We start from the raw sequence: 24,982 nt of genomic DNA, 5'->3' as shown, positions 1-24,982 counted from the left end.
TTGATCTCTGAAGATGAGAGGGCTCGATAAATGATCAACAGATGATACTAATTTTGAAGACTTAAGGTAAATTTAAGAAAATACGTCCACGGTTTGATATCCTCCCTGCCTTCACATACTGAATATGCTTAGCTTTGCTGATTTTTCCCTGAGTTTTTATTTTCTGTAAGCAATAGATTGGAAGTTTTAGAAATGTAGAAATTCTAGATCTCAGAAGTGGTGCTAATTCGAGTGATTGTAGGCAGAAGGGAATTTGGAAGGCAGCTGAAACCTCAAGAATCAGTGTGCACAGTGCTGGAAAGAACCACTCCTTCAGCTCTGTGCCTGCGTCAGTTAAGTGGCAAGGGACTCCAGTGGCGTGGGACTGTGGAGGAGGAGAGAAGTCCAAGCCTCTGCAAGAGGGTCTCTGTCTCTGCCATTTTGGTGTGTTGGTGGAGTGTGGACTGGGACTCTGGAAGAGGCAGGCAGTAAATAATCCAACCCAGAGAACGGTGTTAAGCTGAAGAACAAGGTCACTGTTGTCACTGGTCAGGACAGGGTAGGGTGTGGAAGTCTGAGCACAGGCCGTGTCCGGTGGGTTCCAGCAGTCTGGAACAGGTGCTTCTCAGAAGACGGCGTACTTGGGGAAGGTGAGGCAGATGCCAGCAGGAAGAACCACCTGCCCAAGAGGCTGCGGTCAGCTGGGAGCTTGGTCCTCGTTCCTCTTTCACGTGGGGGATGGTGGGCCTGGTAGGCAGGGGGCCTCGGTGGCTCTGACCCTAGTGTCAGGTATGGAGATGAGGCTGAGCCTCATGGGGAACAGGGAGAGTCCTGACACTCTCTTGGAAAGAACAATAACATGAGTCTGAAAGATGTTCTGCTCAGTCTTCAAGGAGAGGGTGAGAACCTCCCTATCTGAGGCCCTTTATTCTTGTCATTGTAATTTTCACTTTTAAGTTTAGATGAAATGATTTAGCTTTTTGTCGGGAGCAGCCTGTCTAGCAAAGTTCCTCTTCAAAAGATTTTTTTCACTGCATTTTTTTCTCTTTGTAATTCTGTTGTAGTTTGGTTGTAACTTCTGTCTGTCAGCATTAATGAGCTTTCCTGATGCCCGCTCCCCACCCCCCAATCCTTTCCCTATTTGTGTCTGCTCCTAGCTGGAGTTTGGCGGATGGCTGTTGGTGTGTTCCTAGGTCCTGTTTCTGTCCTCTCCCAAGGTAAAAAGTATATTTTTCAACTTTTAGATCCTAAAATTGAACCTTAATGAAACTGTATCAGGCAGATGGGGATGGGAGTTAAAAGGCTACAGATGTAGACGACCCTCAGAGAGGCAAGACTTGGAAAGCGGTGATAGGTGAGGATGGCTGCTTTGTGTGTGTGTGGGAGTGAGTAAGAGCATGTGCAAGGGAGTGTGCATGTGTGTACACATGTATGTCAGTGTACAGTGTGGAATGCATGAGTTACTTCAGGAGTGTGGATGTGAGTGTATGAGTGTGAGCCTGAGTGTTTCTGAGTGAATGTGTACAGATGTGAATGTATGAGCACACACATGTGAGCACATGTGTGAGTGTCTGGGTATCAGTGTATGTGTGTGAGTGCGTGTGTGCAGGTGTAAGTGTCTGAGTGTGTGTGTGCACTTGTGTGTTCTTTCTAGAGCAGTGGGGTTTGTCTGAAGGATAGTAGCAGGCAGGGGCTTGTCCTCAGCCCTTCCAAGGAAGGGGCCTGCCGTGTGCCCTGGCTCCTAGCTTTGGAGCTGGGCAAGGATGACAAGAAGAAGCTGGCCTGATAAGAATTGACATGGCTCTCTTCTGGGTTTGTTTGATTTCTCCCCTCATTCTCTCTTTTCTCTCCCCAGCACATTCTTTGGTTTATTAACGTAGGAAATAAAATATGCTCTCTCTGTATACAATTAAGTTCACCTACGCATCAGTCAAGTTGTGTACTAAAGCTCAAAGACGCTAATTTAATAAGAACAAACTAGGAATCAGGTTTGTCTGATTCATTTCTCTAGAAAGGAAGACCTTTAAGAATGTTTCAGGATTTTATCTAGGAGTTTCACTTGGTTTAATGAAGCCTAATCCAGAAATACGGTTAACTTGCCTATTTAGAAGGAAAGCTGTGACTTTCAGATATAGCTGCAAGCTCCGAACAGCAGTGCCTGACAGCCAGGGCCCTGCAGGAAACCAAATGTAATTTCTTTCCCCCCCGGGGGATGTGACCAAGAGAGATTGCCTTTCCTAATGCTGTATGGACAGCTCTTACCTGTATCTTAACTTTCAAAGGCCATCCTGAAAGACACTTTATATTAGTCTGTTGCAATTTTCACTCAGATATTCTCCCCTCTTCCCCCATCCAAAGATGATAGAATTTTTAGCTGTCTTTAGAAAAGGAGCAAATTATTGATGACCTTCCTTATGCACGTGATTCAAACCTGTGCTTTTGCATTTAAACTATTCTAGGAAGTAGTGGAAATGTTTTTTTCCATCTGAGGTAGGTTAGAATTAAGATGTCAGCTTGAAATAGGTTATGTGAAAAGTCATTAATGTGTCCCCATATCTTGCATAATGTGACATCAGTTGGTTATTCTGTCATCCTTGTTGGGAAAAACAGCATGCAATTCATTTCTTTCTGCCAGCGTCTGAATAATGTCCTTTGCGAATATATGGGTAGTTGTTTGAACAGGATGCATTTGGGAAGCTGCCTCTAGGAGAGAGGAAGGCTGACAGGTTCCCAGGAGGTAAGTTGGTAGAAGCAGTAAGGAGAAAGATGTTAAGCCCTTTCTCCATTCCAACAACAGCATATGCCTTTTTCTTGGAGCCTGTTCAGATTATCCTTCCTTTTCTGCTTCCCCCTGTGTAAAGGTGGCATGTATATCAATGGAGGACGTCACAGCTCTGCCTGGGATGGGGAGGACACAGAGTGCTGTAGTTGGAGCCAAGTTTTCTTCCCTACACTTGGAAGGATTCTTGCTGTTAATGCTCCGACTTGCCAGGAGCAGTGTCTGCATAGCTACAGTCACAGTGACATTAAATGTAGGTCAGGTTGAAAACATTTACTCCTGAAGAGAAGGCACAGTCAGCACTTAGATAATTTGACCATTTGGCAGCTCAGAAATTACCCTAGTTCCTCTCTCATTGAGGGAGTTTGGTTTTTGTCCCACGTAAAGGAGTAGGAGCAAATTTCAGGTAGAAGGGCATGAAAATAAAAATCAAAAAAAAATTTTTTTGTGCATTTGTAAGGCTAGCTGCTGTAACAGATCTTGATCTTAGGGGCTTAATGGAACAGAAGTTTCTCATTCACGTAGCAGTGTGATGTGGGTTTTCCTTAGCAGGTGACTCTCAGGGAGTGGCTTGGGAACCCAGGTTTCTTCCCTCTTGTGTCTTTGCCATACGCATTGTGGGGTTTCCAACTTGCCCTGCAGGTTGTCTCCATTCCAACGTGTGTGTGTGTGTGTGTGTGTGTGTGTGTGTGTGTGTGTGTGAGAGAGAGAGAGAGAGAGAGAGAGAGAGAGAGAGAGAGAGAATGTGTATGAGTGTGCGTGTATGTCTGTCTGTGAGTTATGGGCCAGGCCTGCATTACTTCTGCTCACATTCTGTTGGCTAAAGCTCTGTCAAATGGCCACATCCTACCTGCAAGGAAAGCTGGGAATATATTCTGGCTGTCTCTCCTGAAGAGGAGGACAGGGATTTGGTGATGAGCTATTAGTTGAGGCCAGGGCTTCTCAAACTTCAGCTGCATGAGAATCACCTGGAACCTTGTTAAAATACAGCTTCCTGGGCCCCTCCCCCAGAGTTTCTGATTCAGCAGGTCTTGGGTGGGACCCAAGAATTTAGCTTTGGAACAAGCTCCCAGGTGATGTTGATACTGCTGGGCTGGGGACCACACTTGGAATAGCCCTGGTCTAGGACACATTTTGTCCGCATTTTGACTTATCCATGTTAATCATGAAAACCAGAAATATACCTTTATTATAGTGACTGAAGAGACAGGAGAGAAGGAGAGGGGTGAAGTCGTCTTGGCTAGGCCATTTGGAATATTAAAAATAATTAAAAGTGGAGGATTTCTTAGAGGAATTGGAGTTTTGGAGGATGGGCAGTCAGGTGCTAAGGAGGTGGCTGCAGCTTGCTCTGTGGGAGGGGGGATGAGTATGGACCTCTGTTGCCAGGAAAGGAGCTTTCAGCTCCATTAGCTCTGTAGGAGCAGGTAGGTTTGGAGAATAAAGTACCTAAGTAGGTACAGGAGAGGTGACATGGGGAAAGTGACGAGGGAGGACTTGTGAGAGAATCGAGAGTGTCTGGTGACTGCTGGAGGGGACCAAGCCTGGACCCTTGGACACAGACAAGCAGGACTTGGATTTTAAGTTTCGGGATATCTGTAAAACGAGGATAATATTGTCTATCTGTTAGGTTGCTGTGAGAATGAGTTAAGTTGGAGGTTTGTAAACTTTCGTTTGTGGTCCTTATAGGTTAAAAAAAAAATCCTACAGTTTCATTTATTAAGTGGTTAGCTCTAGATACCTCATACAGATTTATGTCCTCACAACTCAGTAGCCATTTGAAAAAGTAATAAACATAAATGGAAAGAAATATTTTATTTCTTTGTTCAGTACCGACAATTACTTATTGATGGGATGTGTGGACCTGCGGGCACTGCGCAGCTTCTCGAGCCTTGGAATCATATGGGGCGTTGCTCCCATCTTTTCCTGTCCCACATTGGTAATGGCTTTTTATCCCAGCACCTGCTGAAAACCCAGCTTTGCAAAGATAGGATGTCATTGCCAGGCACGTGGTGCAATCTAATATCGAATCTGTGACAACTCCCTGAGTTAGTATGCATGGTGTCTGACCTATGTTGAGTATTGCCATGTATCCCACAAAAATGTAAAATATTTTGCAGTGCCTCAGTTCACAGTAGTGACCCAGGTGCTTTGGTGTGCAGATTGAGAACTGTGGACTTCGTTAGTTTTCCTGCCGTCATTCATTGAATAAATGTTACCAGAGTAGCAACGAAGTATTGGGCACTGGGGGGAGTACAGTTCTGCCTCCAAGGACCGCAGGATCTAGTGTGGAAACCAGACGTTGAATCAGATAATCCTCCGAATGTAGACTCCCTTGGGGGCCGGTGCCCTGAGAGCTTGTGGGAAGAGTATATGACCTGGTCAGGGGAAGCTCTTTCAAGTTGGTGTTCTTGAATTGTTCCTGAAGGCTGAGGAGTTAACATGGCAGGAAGGGGAGGGAACGGAATTCTAGGTGGAGGGAATAGCCTTCTGGGCCAGTATTTCTCAAACTGTGGTGAAGGACTTGCCTTTTTTTTTCCCCCTCAATTGCATTATGCTTGATTCATGACTAGTATGTAGCTTGTGTGTGCTATGTGTGTTGGACGACATCTGAACTGTTTGATGAGACAAACCCATTGATCTTGCAGTTGAATGTTGAAGTAAAGCCAAATTCCAGAAAAGTTTCAAAAAGCTGTCCTGGACTGGTATAATTTGTGGACCATCAAAATTTGTGGACTACACTTTGAGTAACCGCTCCAGACAGGGGGAACAGCATGAGCCAAGGTCCTCTGGTGAGAGACAACTTGGTGAGGCGAGGGAGGGGAGGAAAGGCCACTGTGGGTGCAACAGAAAGTGACAAGTTGGAAAAGTTGGCAGGGGCTGTGCTGAGCCTTTAGGCCACAGGAAGCATTTAAGACTCAGATGAAGACTTTTCCATCCTGATAGAGAGGGGGAAGTTGTCTTACCTATTCCCTAGGTGATAGATCGAGAGTATAACAGGCCAGATATTTGGCTATCAGCATTTGTTAGAGCGATTTGGGCAACTAGCAGTCCCCTTTTTTCACCCCAAGTGCAGAGTCCAGTGGCATTGTAGCTTCCCAGAGCAGAGGGAATTCTTGTCTCTTTGTGTGAAAAAAGTTATATAGAGCGTGCCCCGGTGGTTGTGTAAGCACCTCCAGTTCCCTGACAGACGCTGCCGGGAGCTGGGGCTGCTCACGGGACCTGTGCTGCCGGCAGGAAGTCCGAGGCCCAGCTTGCTGCTACCTGGGTGTAAAACGGCCTCTCTTAGAGGCTTGGTGAGTTCCAGCTGTTCCTGTGAAGTCTTACGGAGCGTGTTCTCACAGTCTGTGGCAATGCAGCTGCTATTTTTTGCCATTCTGAGGTTTACTGTGGTGTCGGCGGGCCCTAGGCAAAGTGGTGGGCGTCGCACCCAATCCTGAATGGACCTGGCCCTTGCCCCACGTCCCCGTTACGAGCCCCGTCCTGACTTCTGAATCAAGTGCTCTCTCCCTGCTCAGGGCTGACACCTGTGGGGCGCCGGGGAGGGACTGTTGGTTTCCAGCTTCCTGGATTTGGAACCTTGATGTCAACTTAAGGATTACCTTCCTTTTCCACTTTGCTGTGAGTGAGGAATGGGCTGGGGAGAAAAATGATGCACTGTGGTTTCTCCGCGCAGGTACTTTGTGCTGGATTTTGAGGCTGGCATCCTGCAGTATTTTGTGAATGAGCAAAGCAAGCACCAGAAGCCTCGAGGAGCCCTGTCTTTATCTGGAGCCATAGTGTCCCTGAGCGATGAAGCTCCCCACATGCTGGTCGTGTACGCCGCTAATGGGGAGATGTATAAACTGAGAGGTACGTTCTGCTCCCTTTCCAGACAGGTCTTGTGGGCTACATTCATAGTTACCATGGTGATGGCTTTCTTGTTTTTTGATCTTTTGTTTATGTCACCTTTAACAATTTGCTATGTTTGAGGACTCTGTAGTGACAGACGGATGCTGCCTCTCTCACTCCTGGGATGGGGAGAGGGCCTAACGTGACGAATTGCTTGTCCTAATTAACTGAGGAATTAAGGACAAGGGAGAGGTGAGTGACTGCAAAGCCAGCTGAGCCCTAGGACTTCTGCAGATTTTTCCTGTTAGCTCAATATATATTTTCTTTGACTTTATAGTATGAATCTTCACTATCGTGCCCCGTGGGCACTTTGTGCTAAAAGGACAAAACATGTCTTTTAAGGGTCATCATGCCCTCCCTCCAAAGTTTCTCTAGAACCATCTCTTAGTAAAGGGCCCCTTCACTTGTATTAATCTCATTGTAGTGAGCCTGGTGAAGCCAACTGGTGTTGAGTTAATTTCCTCTTGTATGCTTTCTCTTCTTTGCTTCTTGAAAACTGGTGTCTGCTCAGCATCCTCATCAGTGAGGATGACTTGCGAGGGAGTCCAGCACTTGGCCATAACTGTAGGTCCTGCCACCCCCAAGGCGCATCCTTTCAAGAATGCTGGATTTGACTGTAGCAGTATAATTTGATTGCTGGATCATTCTTCCTGCATTCTGGTACAGTTGCATTGCCAGAAAAATCGTGAATTTTTTAAAATAACAAACAACAAAATCAAAAATCCAAATGCACGTTTGCATGCGTGTGTATACACCCACACACGGAGTCAATGTTATTAAGCTCTGAGGACAGGTAGCAGGTATTAAGTATTGGGAGGTGGTTGATAATTCTGCCTTCTTACATGACATTTTTCTTTGCCCAAGTAAAGGCTAAGTACAAAGGAAAGGCCCCTTATTATTTCTCCTTGACCCTGGAGAACTGACCACGATAGGTCATCTCTGCAAAGCCAGAGCGAGGGCCTCGATTCCTCACCCCTCAGTTCAGTCTTCACTCTTCTGTCTCCAAGCTTTACTACCAAGAGGTGGAATAAGCTAAGGTTTCTTTATTATCTATATACAAATCATATTTCAGAATCTATGAAACAATCCAAAAACCTATGAAATAAAAATGCCTATAGTTGAAGAAGAAAGTTTTCCAGTTTTTAAGTAACATAGGATTCATGTTCTCTTTTGAGATTCATGCAGTGCGTGTTCCAGCTGGCTAGATTTATATGGTCCTTGGCTTCCTGTGCTGTTTATTGCTTAATAAATTGTTAGAGCAGAAATAATAGTAGGCGAAAGACTTAATGGCACTTTCCCCCCAGCTTGTGGTTTATAAAATGACACAAACCCATACAAAAGAAAAATCTAACTCATTTGACAACTGAGCCATCTCATTTTGCCTTTGAGTTGTTATTATATTCTGGATGATTAAACCCTAGGTTTTTTGTTTTTTTTAAGGGTAGTTTTAATAGCAAATATGAAAGTTTTATTATTTACATGAAATAATCACAAGAGCTAAATTTAGTTTTAACTTATCAACTACAGAAAAGGCAGGATAAATTTCTGCATATTTATGGCTGGTCCTTGGCCCATTCCACGACGTCTGGGGTCGGTTTTCTCATTTCACATCACACCTATGTGTAGAGTTGAATCTTAACATCATTAGGTGCACAGCTTTGGGGAATGGTTTTGGGCCTAAGCGTCTGGATAGTACTGCCACAAACTGGCAATTCTTCGTGTTTCATAAGGAAAAGGGCTCTAGTTTCTGCAAAATCCTTTGTCTCTGGAAGTGAAGTTCACGTGGTCTTACACTGACTGGTCTACAACTCGAGGTTTCTTCACCTGAAAGTTCAAGCTGAAGTTGGTTTTTATTGACAAATGACGCTTAGGCCCTTTTTTTTTAAACAATTATAATTTCTAGGGGAATCATTCTCTGTTCTGCAGAGCCAGTGTTTATGCAGTTAATATTATATTAAAATATTTTTGCAGTTAATTATGCAGTTAAATTGTTAGATTTTATTGGAACCTGTTACACATCTGTGTTTTGTTTTTTTTTTTTTTTTTAAGAAAATACTTTTAAGGGCCGGCCCTGTGGCGTAGTGGTTAAGTTTGGCGTGTTCCACTTTGACGGCCTGGGTTCGCAGGTTTGGATCCTGAGTGTGGACCTACACTGCTCATCAGCCATGCTGTGGCAGCCACCCACATACAAAATAGAGGAAGATTGGCACAGATGTTAGCTCAGGGCTAACCTTCCTCAAAGCAAAGCAAAAAAAAAGAGGACGATTGGCAACAGGTATTAGTTCAGGGCAAATCTTCCTCAGCAAAGGAAAAAAAAAACCAACCTTACGAATCTGAGAGATGGCGGTATAGATGCAAGAGTATGACTATGCAGTTGACTTGTACTTTAATGCCTCTTTGAGGGAAATTTGAGGATCTCTAAGGCAGCATTTGGTATCGTGTTCTGTCTGATCATAACATGATTTCTTAAGAATACATATTAAAATTGTAATTCACCTGACTGCTTACTTTGTAAATGCTAATAACTCCACAGTACAGCTCCAGTAGATAACAAAAGGCCCTGAAAAACTATACTTTGATCCTCATATTAGCCACACATGGTAGAGGCATTTAAAAATAATCATGTTTACCCTTCCCTGCTGCCTTTTTAAAGAAATAGAAATGACTTTTTCGGAGGAAGTTAAGAAAGAAAGAAAATGGCAACATTGTTCTTATAATAGATGTTTCAGAATACTAGTTAATGTGGTTTCCGAGGGAATTTTCTGTTGAGATTTAGTGTAATTTGTTTTGTGGTGTGAGTACAGGCTGCTTGAGAACATTGCCATCTGCATTTGCTTTTCCCTTCTTTTGCTCCCCCTGGCTCCCTGGGCCCCCCACTCCCTTAGGTGGGTGTAGAAATAGATTGGATGTGTTTTGGAACAATTTCTGCAAGCATTTCTTTCTTTATTTTAGCTGCTGATGCAAAAGAGAAACAGTTTTGGGTGACTCAGCTTCGAGCTTGTGCCAAATACCACATGGAAACGAGTTCTAAGGTAAGTAACCACATGAAGAAAGGAGGCATGCCAATTACCTGGATGGCTACCCTTCAGCCCAATTATCTGTTTCTTTGGGGAAGCTGTTTTTCATGTTATGTTTTAAGTTATCCACCATAATGGAATTCATACTTGTCCTGCTGCATTTAAATTTAAAGCCAAGAGAAAAGTAGTAGGATTCGCTTGTCGATAGAATGAAGAGACATGCAGACACTTTATTGGAACTGATTTTGGAAAGACACTTCTATTGCTTTCCGTGTTGTCAATTTAGGCAGCTGTTAATTGGTCTGTTGAGAAGCTTGAGTAGATGATTTCATCGTGGAGGCAGAGTAGTCAGATTTACTGTTCACGAAGACTAGTTGTTGTCACTGATCCTTAAATAAAACCTAGACCCCAAATTGATTAAGTACTCTGCAAGGAGCTTCTGCATTCTAAGTGTGTAAAAATGTTCTCGGGTAATTTGGCAGCCAAGTGTGAATTATTTCCTCCTCGAGAGCGGTATGAGATCTTGGGTCAGATGTGTGAGAGATAGCAAGTAGGCGTTTTCATGGACTATTTGGAGGATTTCTTGTCATTAAAATATAGGAAATAACTGCAAAATGAATTTATTGAGGGCAATAAATATTTATTAAAATTAATGTTCAAAGGGCTATCCCTTTTATATCATTAGTTCAGATTTAATTACTATATCCAGTTGTGACCATTTTTCGTATTCCCTGCATCTGATAGAAAGACCCATACTTGAAACTTCTGATGATTTCGTTTACTGTAACCTGCCTGCTATCTTGCTCAGGGCCATGGGAAATGGCTTGCTTAGTTTTACTTCCCTGTTCTGCCTCCAAATACAATCTGAAATGATTTCTTCATGATGATTTTGTTCAATTTTTTTCTTTCTAGAGACAGCCTCTTTTCTTGACTTGCTTACCACAGTTTCACTCACTGTAATGCCCTTCTTGACTTGCTCAGGGAAGAATCTGGGTAACCGTAGGTAGGGCCCTACTTCTAAAGCTTTGTTCCCCTCTGGTCTCTTTTATTTTCCAGAAATTTTTAGTGGAAGTTCTGAACATTTCATCAATATTTTATAAACACCTAGGCAGGGCAGTTGAAATTTTTTTTCTTTTTATATGTGTCATTTTACTCTTTATCAAACATAACAGAAGGGGGATAAAGTAAAAAGGATATAACGTATCTCCACTATTGCCATATATGATTATTAGAGAAATTGCTCTTAACTGTTCTTGTATGTCATTCTAACAAATTTAGACATGTGTTTGTGTATATATCTATCTGTATCTACGTTTATTTTTACACACGTGGGATTAGATCATGTATACTGTTTTCCCTTTGTTTTTCACTTATTAATATATTTTGGAGATCCTTCCCTATTAGATGTCTGGATCTACTACACTCATTTTAGGATGGTTGGATGGTGATCTAAGGAATGGATGTCAGTGCTTTATTTAAGTCCTCTACTGATGAACGTTTAGGTTGTTTTTGCTGTTGTTGTTAAATGTAACGCTATCATAAACATCTTTGTACATAAATCTTTTTGTATCTGTAGGTATATATATGAATTTATAATAGTGGAATTGCTGGGTCGTAGAATGTATCTTCTGAATTTTCATAGGTATTGCTAAATTGTCTTCTAAAAAAGTGGCTCTAATTTGTACTCCCACCAGTTTTGTGTGTAAGGGTGTTTTCCCCCCTCACTAATCGTGGCTCTTATTAGCATTCAGCATTTGATAGTCTCACAGATAAAAAATTATTTAAATTATATATATATATAAATTATCTCCTATTATTTTCACTTCCACTTCAAAAACATGACTGGGGCTGAGTATGTTTTCAAATGTCTGTTGGCCACTATTTCTCTTATGTAAACTGCCAATTTTTATTTTTCACCCACTTTTCTTTTGAGTTCGTCTTTTTCTTCTTGATTTGCAGTAGCTTTTTGTGCATTAAGTATATTTGTCCTTTGCCTGCCATTTGTACTGTAGATATTTTCTCCTAGTAGGTCATTTGTATTTTGACTTTGAATACATTTTTTGCTATGTAAAATATTTAATTTTTCTGGTCAAATTTATGAATATTTTCATTTTTGGCTTTTGGTTTTACATCATGTTTAGAAAAGGGCTTTTTTGCTCAAAGTTATGAAAACATTCTTCAGTATTTTCTTCCAGTGAATTTGTAGTTTATCGTGTTTACATCATTGATTCATCTGGAATTGATTTTGGGTATAAGAATTCAGGTAGGGAAACCAACTTTAAATACATTGGTGTTTTTGATGAATTACTAGAGACAAGGAAGAGTAAAGACATCCTAATGGTAGTAAGAAATAGGAGACTTTGAGGATTCTCTGAAGGAGAATTTGAAATCTGATACATTCTCTGGGTAGTTTCAAGAATATGGATTAATCTGTTGATATTAGAGCCAAAATAAATAATAATTTAGATGTTAGGGCCAATAGGATTCCTTATTTGAGGACTAGAGGTGAGATTGCTACCACCACTCATTTATAGAAGAGTGATCATGATCAATTAGGGAATAATTTTTAAAATGTAAACAGACTTAGTTATTCAGCAGGAGCATTATGAAGTCCAAGGCTGCTTGGGCAGAAGTTAGTAGTGAAATGAAGTTAGGCTTAAAGTGAATGTAAATTTGACGTCCAGTCGGCTATAGGATGGCTGCTTCATTGACATCATGGTTATTAGGAATATATGCTTCACTAGGTTCTTCCTCATTCTCCCTCAGCAGGACAGATCCCTCCCCAGGAGATTGTAGACAATATTCTCCCTACAGCTGCTTGGAATTTTACCTTTTAAAAACTTTTTTTTTTAAATCAAGTATTCCCTGGAACAAATATTAGGTAGATGGAATAACGCTATCATTCAAACTCACCTTAGTGAGAATTGCAGGATAACCCAACTTACAGAACTCTGGAGCTGCAAAGGGCTTTAAAGATGACCAGTCCAGTGTTTCTGAAACCCAGACCTGTCTCAGTCAATTCATGATGAGGTTTTTCCCAGTCTTGAAGTGAAATGGGAAAAACAAGGAGGGAATTGCTCCCGAAGACACCGTTATTCAATATAAAAAGAACTGCTCTTTATTCAGATGTTACGTTGCTTTGCTTTTGGAGGGTCAAAACATTCTTTCTGTTGTAGAAAAATGGTAGAATTCTTATTGATCGATTGCCTTTTTAAAAAATTTAGGTTTATTGAGGTATAACTTACATAAGGTAAAATTCACAACTTTTAAGTGTAAAGTTTGAGTTTTGACAAATGTACACAGTCATGTAACCACCACCACAATCACAATTCTGCCATCCCCAAAGGTTCTCTTGTTATCCCGTTGTGGCCAGTCCCCTCCCCCCTCCTCAGCTTTTAGCAACCGCTGATCCATTTTCTGTTTATAGTTTTGCTTTTTCTAGACTGTTCTATAAACAGAATTATACAGGCTTTCACATCAGACTTCTTTCACTTAGCATAATGCTTCTGAATTTCATCCATGCTGTTGTATCAGTAGCTGATTCTGTCTTTTTAGCAAGTGTGTCTTACTTTTTCTTCTTAATATTCTTACTTTCAAAAATCAAAAGTGATTCCCAGTTAATACCTAAATTAATTCCCAGATTAAAGAAATGATTGGCCTTTGAAATCTGAAGGCCATCTGGTCCAGCCTCCTTTGGTTTACATGCGAGGAAGGTCCAACCAGGAGGGCTGAGGAGCCAAGACTTGAACTCAGATCTCCTGGTTTCCTGCTCACACCTCCAAGATGTCAGGGCTGCCATGTTCTTCCCTTTGTGGGCGATGGGGTCCCTTTGTGGCAGTTTCTCCTTCTAGGTGGACAGAAACTGCCAAACAACAGAGAATCCCCCCCCTTTTTTCACCATCACATAGGTTCATCCTGTGGCCTTGAGTGTTGTTGGAGGCTTGGTTGCGAGGGTGCGAGGTCGATCTGCTGGGAAGAATAGAGCATCAACTTTCTCTGAAAACACAAACAACAAAACAAAACATCCTATTTTTAATGCAGTATAAAAACTTAAAGCAGTGTAGAGAATTGCATTGATTGGCAAAGTGTTAAGAGAGAGCTGTGAGGAACCATCCTCTTGAGAGTTATGTGTGTATGACTTTGAAAGTATTAAAAATGCAGGAGTTAGGTGTCTTATTTTTTTCAAGTAGACGGTGTTAGGAAACTCCTAGGATAGGGAGTAGTGGTGTTATGGGAACTGCAATAAGCATTGAGTATGGGAAAGGACTGGCCTGTTGACGGAAGTAATGACAATCAATACCTTGTATGTGACTGACCCTCATTCATGATCGCATTACTCTTCACAGCGGTCCTGTGCGGTAGGTAGTATTATCTCCATTTTTACAAATTAGAAAACTGAGACTAATTGAACTTAAATAATGGGTTCAAAGTCACACAGCCAATAAGTGACTGGACTAGGACAAGAGCCCAAGTTGCTCAACATGCCTCCTCCCCGGGGCTCTTCTCCCATCCTAGTTTCTTGGCAGGAGCTGATTGGAAGGTTCATGATGGTTCTCTCTCCCATGAATTCCATATTTTATAATGTGGAGGGGACAGCTCTGTAATAGGACATCTGTAATTTTTATGTAATCAAGGCAATCCTTCTTCCAAAATTTTCTTTAGTGAGTTTACTTGAAAGTAACATTGGCCTTTTGCAATGACTTTTTTTGTAACATAAACTTATGTAAGTTGAGCATTTTGGGCAGGTCCCCATGAACTTTGAATTAAAAGCATCTTCTGATTGTGTATATCCATGTTTCAATTCATGGCATTTTGGTTTAGAAGAAATACTGTGGGGTGCAGCGTGGGAAGACACATATTTAAATCCCTGCTCTGCCAATTATGTGTTGAGCATACCTGCTCAGCTCACTTTTATTCTTTCTCTTATCTTTGAAAGGGTGACAACATGTGTCTCATAAGGCTCAAGCAAGCTAATGCAGGCAAAAACCAGTTGCTGACATAAAGCACTCCGTGGAGTTAGGAGCTCAGTAGCATGTGCTGATTTTTTAGCAAGACTGCTGCTTGGAAGTCCAGCACCTCGCCAGCCACTGCAGCTGTTCATCCATTTGTGGTTATGTATCTGTTTTCAGGTAGCCCCATTATTTTCAAATAGCCACATCAGAGAACTCAAGGTCATTCAAAATCAACCTAAGTCAATATTTGAGAGTGGAGTGAGGAGTCAGAGATACTTTTGAATAATGCTGTTGTCAAGTTACTTTTGACCTGTGGGGAAAGTGGGATAATGAGGGGGATGATCAGGTGATTAGAAAGCATTTAAAGCATGTTCAGATTTTGAAGATTGTAGTTTCATTGGCTTTCATTCTGACCAATTGAGAGAATTTTTAAAGGCTAAACATGATAGAAACTTACTGTATTTTCAGTATTTGATTTTTTTCATCCACACATGAAAGGTGGATTCACTTGGGGGGTGATTTATATGCTAAGTGAGGAGATTACTAGTCTGCTCTGATGCTAATTAGGCATTAGTACCTTCTCCCCAGACTTTCAGCCCTAAAGGATAGATGTTGATGTATGGTAATGATTATCACTTCCTCTGAAAGTAGAGAGTTTCAACCAGCTACACGATGGTGAGATGGGTTGTGGGGATTCAAATTGTTGAAGGAGCTCGGGACTTCCCTTTTTGGCTCAGCTGGCTTCTTTCTGACTGGCACCCCGATCCCCACCACAAACATACTCTTATTATGAATTCACTGCTGACAGCTTGTGAAGAAATTTTTATTTTTCATAGTGGAAGTAGCATTATTTTTTTAAATTGTGAATACTACCCATACACAGTATAAAACATTCAGAAGAAAGTATAAAGAATGGAAAAAAATCACCCCGAACCCAGCCCCATACCTAATCTCTGATGATGCCTTTTGTGTGTACATCTGTGGATAAATAGAAAGAGATCACCTGACTCTATTTGGAGGTCCATCCTTCCAGTCTTTTTCTGTGCATGCACATGCCCAGAAATCACACACACTGATTCATGAGCATCTTGCTTCTCCCTGAGGATGGACTATAAGACCAGGCTTTGGCCACAGACCTATTCTCTGTGTTTGGGTTGTTTTATCTTTAAAATGACTGTGTGAGTGTATGATTGGTGGCTTGTTTCTTAGAATATTTCTGGGATTTCCATCGTGTTTTATCTTCCAGTCAGGTACTTACCCTTCCCTCTCTGTCATTTTTTGTTCCTTATTCCTCGTCCTGCTCTTGTTTAGTTCCAGATGGGAAGTTGCAGAAATAGAGGGACATCTTTAGTGGGCATTTACCGATCTAATGACATGGAAAATGTAGCTTTTTTTTTTAAATCTATGAATTAAGTAAGGAAATGTAGATATTTGGGGAATTTAAAATAGTTTACACTATTCATTGTGTTTGAAATCCTTTCTCTGGGCTCTCAGGGCCCCAGGCCTGACTCCATCTTTGCTTTTATTATTTTGGGCTCCAATGATTCGGTTGGTTTCCTGTCTGCCTCCCACACTTGATTGTGTGCTCCCTGAGAGCAAACGCTGACTACCATGTTCACTTAGGAAGATAGTAGGTCCCAGGGAATCTTTGTCTATGTAAAGAGTTTGAAGGGGCCGGCTTGGTGGTATAGTGGTTAAGTTCCTGTGCTCCGCTTTGGTGGCCTGGGTTCATGGGTTCAGATCCACTTGTCGGCCATGCTGTAGAGGCATCCCACATAAAAAATAGAGGAAGATTGGCGCAGATATTAGCTCAGGGCTGGTCTTCCTCAAGCGAAAAAAGAGGAAGACTGGCAACAGATGTAGGCTGAGGGTGAATCTTCCTCACCAAAAAAAGAAAAAAAAAGTTTGAAGACATTGTGGTTAGATCAGATTGGGGTGTGGTTAGGGCTCCTTGTCCTTGCCAGGTAGTTCTCAATTACAATGCAAACTTAAGGATACAGTCTTATGACGATTTGGTCATGGAGGAATGTGATTGTCTAATACAGGATTTAAAATTCATTATGAATCTTAGGAGGTTTTGAATGAGTAGTGAAACCTACTGAGTTTCAGGGAGTGTATATATAACTACTCATGCTGGAAGATGCCCAAGTCACAGGTTTTTTGTTTTTTTTCCATCCCCTGGAATGGCAGTTAGCATACTAATTCATGTGAATTGGTGGTATTAGAGCACTGCCTCCTCTGTGGTGGCTGGGGTCTGGATGGCCCCAACAGTAGGTAGGGCAGCTCTTCCTCTCCCTTGTAGTCTTGAGAAGGCTAATGCCCAGTAAGGACCTGCCCATATTTATATAACCTCCCTGTGACAGCTGACACTGGTGATATAGTCCCTAACACATCCCCTGCTTTTGCCGTGACAACTGGTACCCCATAGTGATGTACGGGTTTGATCAGGGCCGTTGGACAGTAAGAAAGGAGGCTGAAGAGTAATGGGCTGGCCTGGCAAACTGGCTCGCACTGGTCAGCTCCATGTCCCCTCTGGCCCGAGAGCTGTGTGCTTGGTTGAGTGCACAGGAGTAGAGGGGTCAAGAGGCCGAGCTGGTGATGCTGTGTCTGGTAGCCGGGTTGCCAGGTGCAGACACCCCTGTTAGAGGATATTTGGAGACTATCTGGGGAGGCATGGGAGATGTGTGGACTCCTTCTGGGGCTTTAGAAGGCTTGTCTGTTAGAGGGAGGTGTGGGTGGGGAATTCTGTTTGACTGGATGTTAAATCCACAGCCAAGTGGGAAGAGTGAGGAGATTTGAAGCTGCTGTTTGTTTTTCCCAGGAATCTAGGTTTCTGATGATGAAAGACAACAACTTTCCCAACTTTCCACCACCCTGGGGTGGGAGCCAGAGGGCTTTGGAGAGGTGCTTTGATATCTTTGTTGAAATGCATCACAACAGGAAGCACCTGCTTGCTGGGACTAACCCAGTGACATCTGTAGAATCTGAAACCATGCGGTTACAAGGGACTTCAGATGCCGTCCAGTCCGATGTCCTGGCCCCAACTCATCCCACTATTTGCATAAAAATGCATACCAAGATATTTATGCTAATAATGAAGAAATACGAGTTATTCTCCTCAAAACAAAACCCAATTTTATTCATCTAGAGAGCACTGCTGGTAACTCATTGACTGAATGCTAAGAATTTTGGTGATCATCTGACAAATGACATTGAATACCTCTACTTTTATGACTAAACAAATTTGAGGCCTCTCAGAAGAATTTTGAATAACTCATAAGTAATGGAATGATTAAAAAATGGGAAGAGATTCCAAACTGCCTTTGTTCCACTGGTCTAAAAACAGTAGATGTAAGGAATAAGCACAGAAAGTAGGTTCTAAGTCTGTGCAGTCCAATATAGAGGCTTCTAGCCACAGGAGGCTCTGTAAATTTCAATTAATTGAAATTAAATTAAATTTAAAATTCAGTTCCTCAGTTGCATTTAGCCACATTTCATGTACTCGGTAGCCACATTTGGCTGATGGCTGCAGTATTAGCATAGATACAGAACATTTCCATCATAGAACGTTCTGTTGGACGGTGCAAAAGGTTACTGCTTGATTGTTGCTAAGGAGGAACTTGCCAGTGTCTAGTTTAATCTCCTCTTGTGCTATGGATAGTTTTTTGTTGTTTTTTTTTTTTTTTTAAATCTAAAAAGGTTGGATGGTGCTTTCCCAACCCCTCTGTCCTTCCCTTCCATCCTTTCTCTCAGGAGTTCTGGTCTTCTCTATGGCCTTGGCATTAAACATCTTGATCACTCTCTCTTCCCCAGTTGCCCTCCTCTGTGCAACAGAGACATCCACCTGACTTGTCTGAAGGCAGGAACTCTGGTTCTCTTGTGGTCGGATTCTGCTGCGTGCTCACCCCACTGCAGCTGTTTGTCAAGCAAACATCTAGTATGAGCTTTTTAAGCAGAGGAGTGAGGGAAGGTTGCTGATGGTGCTACTCCCTGGTTCCAACAACCTTGATAGCACCCACTTCCTAAGACAAAAGTCCAAAACTTTACCTTGGCATTGGATGCCCATCACGTTTTGGGTCCAGTGCTTTCTCTCCACCCTCATGCGCTCAGTATTCTAGACAAGCAGTTCGCTAAGCACGCTGTGTACTTTCATGCTTCCTTGCCTTTGTCTGTGCTGTTTCCTCTGCTGGGAATGCCTTTCGCTCTCCATTCTTCATGTGGCAAACACTCGTGTGGTTCCCGAGGCTCATATACTTCTGTGATGCCTTCCTGCCCTGCCCAGTTAGAGTGGATCTTCTCTCGTCTGTGCTCCCATTTATACCAGTACTCAGCTGTAGTACAGCACTTCTTATGGGGTGTGTGTGTGTGTTTGTGTGTTTGTGAGCTCTCACGGTTGACTGTGTCCTTAATGCCCAGGACTGTGGGGAAATCATAGTTGCATCCTCCATACCTGCCAGTGTCGTCACAAGTGAGGGTGGATATAAAGCACTTAGCACATTTTAAGCACTCAATACATGTCACCCCTGCTTCCTCCTTCCTCACTCCTCCCTATTATTAGTGTTAGTAACAGTAGTAGTATTAGGAGTAGTGGTGTTGGATTTGAGTTCCTTAAAAGACTGTATCCAAGTCATCTTTATTTTCCCAAAATATTGTTGTGTTTTGTATTAGAACAATTACTTGAGGATTCTTTTTATTTATAGAGAGCTGTTAGCTTCCAGGAGCTGAAAATCAATCAGGAGTAACACTCAAAGCAAAATGTTTCTGTTATTTTCTACTCTCTCTCACTCTAAGAAAAGAAAAATCGAAAGGAACACATTTTGGGAAAAAGGAAATAATAATAAATGGCATCTATCAGCACATTTCTGTGTGGCAGGCACTATGAGAAGAACTTTACTTGGATTATCTTACAGATTTCTCACAACAACCCTATGAGGCAGGTACTACTGTTACAGAACACAAACACAGGTTCGTTTACCTGCCACACAGGAGGGCTGGTAACTGGAACTCCAGGCTTGTGGCAAGGAAAGAGGTTTATTTTTGAAAGACAGCCAGACTAGGAGATGGGAGTTAAAGTGCAGATCCACCTCCTAGAAGGGAAGAAGGTAGGGATTTTTATCTGAAGTTTTAGGTAGGGGAGGAGGAGCATGTGGCCTTGAGGGCTGAAGTTTTAAGAGTCCTTTGCGCAGCTGCGACTGTCTGTCATATTTCTTCATGGATTGCATGTGCAAATTTGGGGGGTTCTACGTGTTGCATGCAGTACATTTTTAGTTTGTGACGTGTAAAGTTTACTGTCAGTCATTTTAGCCTCTCAGTGCTCTGTGCCATGCTTAGTGGGGGGGGGTGGCTGTCAGCAAGCTACTCTCTTATCAGTGGTCCTCCTGCTGTTCTGCAAAGGGAGATCAGAAACTTTGGTTACTTTGTTTCTCATGGTAACCTTGCGGGTACAGGCACGGTTTTACCCTAATGCAGGGAAATTTTAACTCCTCCATTCTCGGTTTCACTGCTGTTACCCCATTTTATAGGTGAGGGCACTAAGGCACAGAGAGGATAAGTAATATGCACGCCCAAGTGGCTGCCATCAAAAATTTGAGATATAATTCATATACCATAAAATTTACCCTTTTAAGTGTACAATTCAGTGGCTTTTAGTATATTCAGAATTGTGCAACCATCACAACTATCTCTTTCCAGAATATTTTATCACCCCGGAAAGAAAGCCCCTGTGCCCATTAGCAGTCACTCCTCATTGCCCACTAACCGCCTCTCCCCAGCCCCTGGCAACCACTAGCCACTGTCTCCATGGATTTGCCTATTCTAGACATTCCATGTGAATAGAATCATATAATATGTGGCCTTTTGTGAATGGCTTCTTTCACTTAGCATACTGTTTTCAAGATGCTTCCATGTTGTAGCATCAATCAATACTTCATTCCTTTTTATGGCTGAACAATATTCCATTGTGTAGACATGCTACATTTTTTATCCATTCATCAGTTGGTAGATATCTGGATTGCTTTCACTTTTTGGCTATTATGAATAATGCTGCTATAACGTTTATGTATAAGTTTGTGTGTGAATATTTTCAATGCTTTTGAGTATATACCTAAAAATGGAATTGCTGGGTCGTATAGCAACTTTATGTTTAGCTTTCTGAGGAACAGCCAGATTGTTTTCAACAGAAGTTGTACCATTTTACATTCCCGCTGTCAATGTGTGAGGGTTCCAATTTCACTACACTTGTTAATTGTCTGTCTTTATTATTATAGCCATCCTAGTGGGGATGAAATGGTATCTCATTGTGGTTTTGATTTGCATTTTCCTGATGACTCTTGAGGATCTCTTCATGTGTCCATTGACCATTCATATATCTTCTTAGGAGAAATGTCTGTTTAAATCTTTTGTCACTTATTTTTTATTGTTGAGTTGTGAAAATTCTTTATATGTTCTGGATACTAGACCCTTATCAGATACATAATTTGCAGATATTTTCTCCCATTCTATAGCTTGTCTTTTCACTTTTCTCATCCCTTTTGACATAAGCAAAATTTTTGAGAACAAACAAAGCATCTGGTATTATGGATGGAGTAGGGAATTGAAGTCAGAGGACTGGGTTTCTGGCCGTGCCTGGGTCACTCACAACCTACTAACTAGGTGCGTAGTCTTGAGTAATTTAATCCCTTTTAGCGTCAGTTTCCACTTCTGTAAATTGAGCAACATAATAGCATCAATCATACAGGATGGTTTTTAGGATTAAACGACATTAAGCACTTCACAAGTGTCGGTTCAAGTATCGGTTCTTTTTATAACGTAAACTCACCCAGCTCTGCTAGAACAGCTGTGTTGATAAGTAACTCAGTTGTGAGCTAGATTCCACCTGAAGATGGACTACTTAGGAGCAAGAGCTAAGCACCTCCCCTAAAGCCTGATTGTAATGACTCTCCTCCAAAAAGCTCCTGTAGACTGCCCAAGTGATAATATTCCTTGTGTATCAGAAAGCTCTGGTATAATCTGGACTTAACCATTTTGGCATTGTTCATACTGTGTGGTCTTGTGTTGAGTGGCTCCAATCTCACTTTCTGTGAGGCTGTGGGGTGGACAGTACTGTGTTCAAAACCAGCCCTACTGTGCCACTCACGGCAAGTTACTCATAGTGCCTAATCTATGAGATGGGGGCAATTGTAGATGTTGAAGATTGATTGTGGGTTGTGGCAAGGATTAGGATTAAATGAGATTGCATCTGTGGTGCTCTTACCATAGAGCCAGACACTGACATGGCTGTCATCCGTAAGGGTTGTTGGGCTAACAAGGGGACCCAGAGAAAGCCCAACTTGGCAGGGAAAATGGTCAGTACTGGACTACCCAAGATTGGAAATGCACAGCTTGTGAAATGGGGTATTTCTGATAAATAACTGAGTGTCTAAAGTCAGAAAAGAATTTTTAAACTATTTAAACAACCAAACTTACTAAAACTGAAAAGTTAAAAAAAAAGAAGTGGGGGAAGGTGTACCATGTGGAACCAATCAACCAGTCAAAAGAAACAAAAAACAGAGACACACACACACACACACACATACACACACACGATCTTTGGAAGGACACACGCAAGGGGCTAGTAACAGTGGCAGCTCCTGGGCAGGAGGGGGGAACTAGGGACTTAGGGTAGAAAGAAAGTAGGGATTTAGGTGTACCCTTTGATACTATTGGAAATTTTCATGTGTAAAATGTAGTTGCTCAAATGGTTAAAATTGAAATTTGTAAAAACAAAAACACAAGTGGAGCTGAAGCTGTTTTGCCAAGTGCTGTGCTCCTAGGCCACCGTCAGGTTGGCCCTTTTATGTGCAGGGAGAAGCTCTTCACCAGGTAGTCGCTGATTCACCTGCTTCTCATTACAGTCTTCATTTGAAAGTCTTAAAACCAAATGTCCTTGAAGATATTCGATAATTCCAGATTCCTGCCAATTCAGATTAGGCTTCTATTTTTGTGACTCAGAATTGATTTTACTTGATATGGTTGGAAGTATTTAAAGTTTAATGCTCTTTGGGGGAAGTGCTGCGTTCCTCCCCTTTGAATTAAACAGTGATTAATGATGAATGTGGAGTGGCCTCTTCAGCTGAAGCCTTCGGTGCTGGGGCAGGTGGTGGATTAGCAGAGTTAGCTCCGGTCCTGAGTCCTGAGTCCTGAGTCCTGAGTCCTGAGTCCTGAGTCCTGAGTCCTGAGTCCTGAGTCCTGGGTCCTGGGTCCTGGGTCCTAGGTCCTGGGTGCTGGGTGCTAGGTCCTGGGTGCAGAGCTTCTCTGAATGCAGACCGCAGTGCGAGTGAATGCCACTGGAGCTTGAAGGGGATTAATGCTGCCCACCTGAAAACATTTTTAGAAATCCCATGTGTCTCAAAAAATTCAACTCATACATCTTACTATATAGTATACTAGCCTGATTTAATATTTTAAAAATGTTTTGTTTCCCCAAGTTTTTGGGTAAAAAGCAAGATGAAACACATCTCCCATTGAGACCCTGAGGTATAAATTGCCCCAAGTTGAAAAGCAGGACATGATGGGGGTACTCTCTGTTTTCCTAAGTAGCAAGTCTTTAGGGGGAATAGAATACGATGGGTTTGAGCTTGATAAACTCCCGGTGAGTAAAGTTGAGCAAGCTCATCTCAGGATTTACTCTTCCGTTGGCTCTATCTTCCTGTTTTCTGCTGTTGGGCAATTTTACTTTTGTGTTACATTAAACTCAGTGATTTTTCTTCTAGAATTTTTCATAGATAATTACCCTTTGGGTACTTAAAACAACTGTGAAACATCACCCCCCTAAACACACCATCAAATTAACTAAGTAAAACACAATTTAAGAACAGCTTTTATTAAAACAATAAAGTTGGGGATTTTTTATTATCTTAATAAAGTGCAACAATTTTGCATACCTTCTCAAGCATAATTTTAACATTAGGCTGCCTGCCTTCCCCCAAGGGAAAGTATTGGTGCTACCCAGGATGGAGATCTTAGGTCAAGGGGACCTTCAGATTTAAAATTTTTTGGGAAAAAATTAGGATGCAGTTTTGATTCAGTTGAACTAATTTATCCCACCATTTATCCGTACTTAAATAGGGCCTTGTTCCAGAATAAATAGTTTAGTTACTGTTCTCTGTCTAGAATATTAGTGGATGATTTTATATAGATAGGCCTCTGTGAGGAGTTTTGAATGAGACAAGATAGACAACTCTTAGTGTGAGATCATTTCCCACACTGAACCTCATTGTAGATGAGTATGAACGAACACACTAAGGACAAGAGAATCTAGGCATAACGTTGGGGTCAGCTGTTCAGAGTGGAATTGCCTGGTCCCTGTATTGCTGACATTGGGAGAGAGGCTTAGAAGGAGGTCAGCTTGGGAGGAGTATTCAACAGGTACTGAAGGCTTGTGTGCCATCATGGCCTGGCGCTGGGGATATGGCGGTGGACCATGGAGAGTGGCCACATGGAACTTACACTTCTGTGGGGGAGACAGTCAAACAGATATGTACTAGGTCAAGTAGTGATAGGTTCTGTGAAGAAAAATAAAGCAAGGTCAAAGACTAGAAAACAGTGAATATTTTCACGTATGCCTTCTCAAAAACAGATCCCATGTACACTGTATTCTTTAAAAATGTCAACATCATGAAAGATCAAGAAGGCTCTGGAAATGTTCCAGATTAAATGAGGCTGGAGACATGACAACTAAATGCAGTATCTGATCCTAAACTGGATCTGATTTTGTACTGACAACATTGGAATATGGACAATAGATTAGATAAAGGTAGTTGATAACTGTATTGTGATTATTGTAAGAAAATACCCTTATTTTTGGGAAAGACACTGAAGTAGTTAATACTTAATGGTAAATGGCCATGATGTATATAACTTACCCTCAAATGGTTTATATGTATTATAATTATATGTGTGTGTATATATGGAGGGGGGAGGGAGAGAAGAGAGGGAACAAATGATAACAATGGGGTAAAATATTAATTGGTGAAACTGAGTAAAGGGAATATAGGTGTTCTTCTTTGAGACTTTCTGTACGTTTGAAATTACACATAAAAAGTTTTAGGGGCCAGCCCCATGGTGTAGCAGTTAAGTGTGCTCACTCTGCTGCTGGCGGCCCGGGTTCAGATCCCGGGTGCGCACCGGGGCACCGCTTGTCAAGCCATGCTGTGGCGGCATGCCATATAAAGTGGAGGAAGATGGGCACAGATGTTAGCCCAGGGCCAGTCTTCCTCAGCAAAAAGAGGAGGATTGGCATGGATGTTAGCTCAGGGCTGATCTTCCTCACCAAAAAAAAAAAAAAAAAGTATTAAAAACTCATATATAGTCTAACACTTTTAAGAACA

At 41.9% G+C, this 24,982-nt stretch overlaps 1 protein-coding gene across 3 annotated transcripts in view; it reads left to right on the top strand.

Moving 5' to 3' along the window:
• OSBPL10 (oxysterol binding protein like 10) overlaps positions 1-24,982 on the top strand; it is a 290,512-nt gene that overhangs the window by 88,266 nt on the left and 177,264 nt on the right. For all 3 annotated transcript variants that reach the window (XM_058554363.1, XM_058554346.1, XM_058554355.1), the window contains exons 2-3: positions 6,432-6,607; positions 9,599-9,678. In XM_058554363.1, coding sequence (XP_058410346.1) covers positions 6,432-6,607; positions 9,599-9,678 — 256 coding nt within the window. The remainder of the gene's footprint in view (positions 1-6,431; positions 6,608-9,598; positions 9,679-24,982) is intronic.

Source organism: Diceros bicornis, chromosome 2, assembly GCF_020826845.1.
Source record: "Diceros bicornis minor isolate mBicDic1 chromosome 2, mDicBic1.mat.cur, whole genome shotgun sequence".
Classification (NCBI taxonomy): Eukaryota; Metazoa; Chordata; class Mammalia; order Perissodactyla; family Rhinocerotidae; genus Diceros; species Diceros bicornis.
This window is presented reverse-complemented; position numbering and strand designations above follow the sequence as displayed.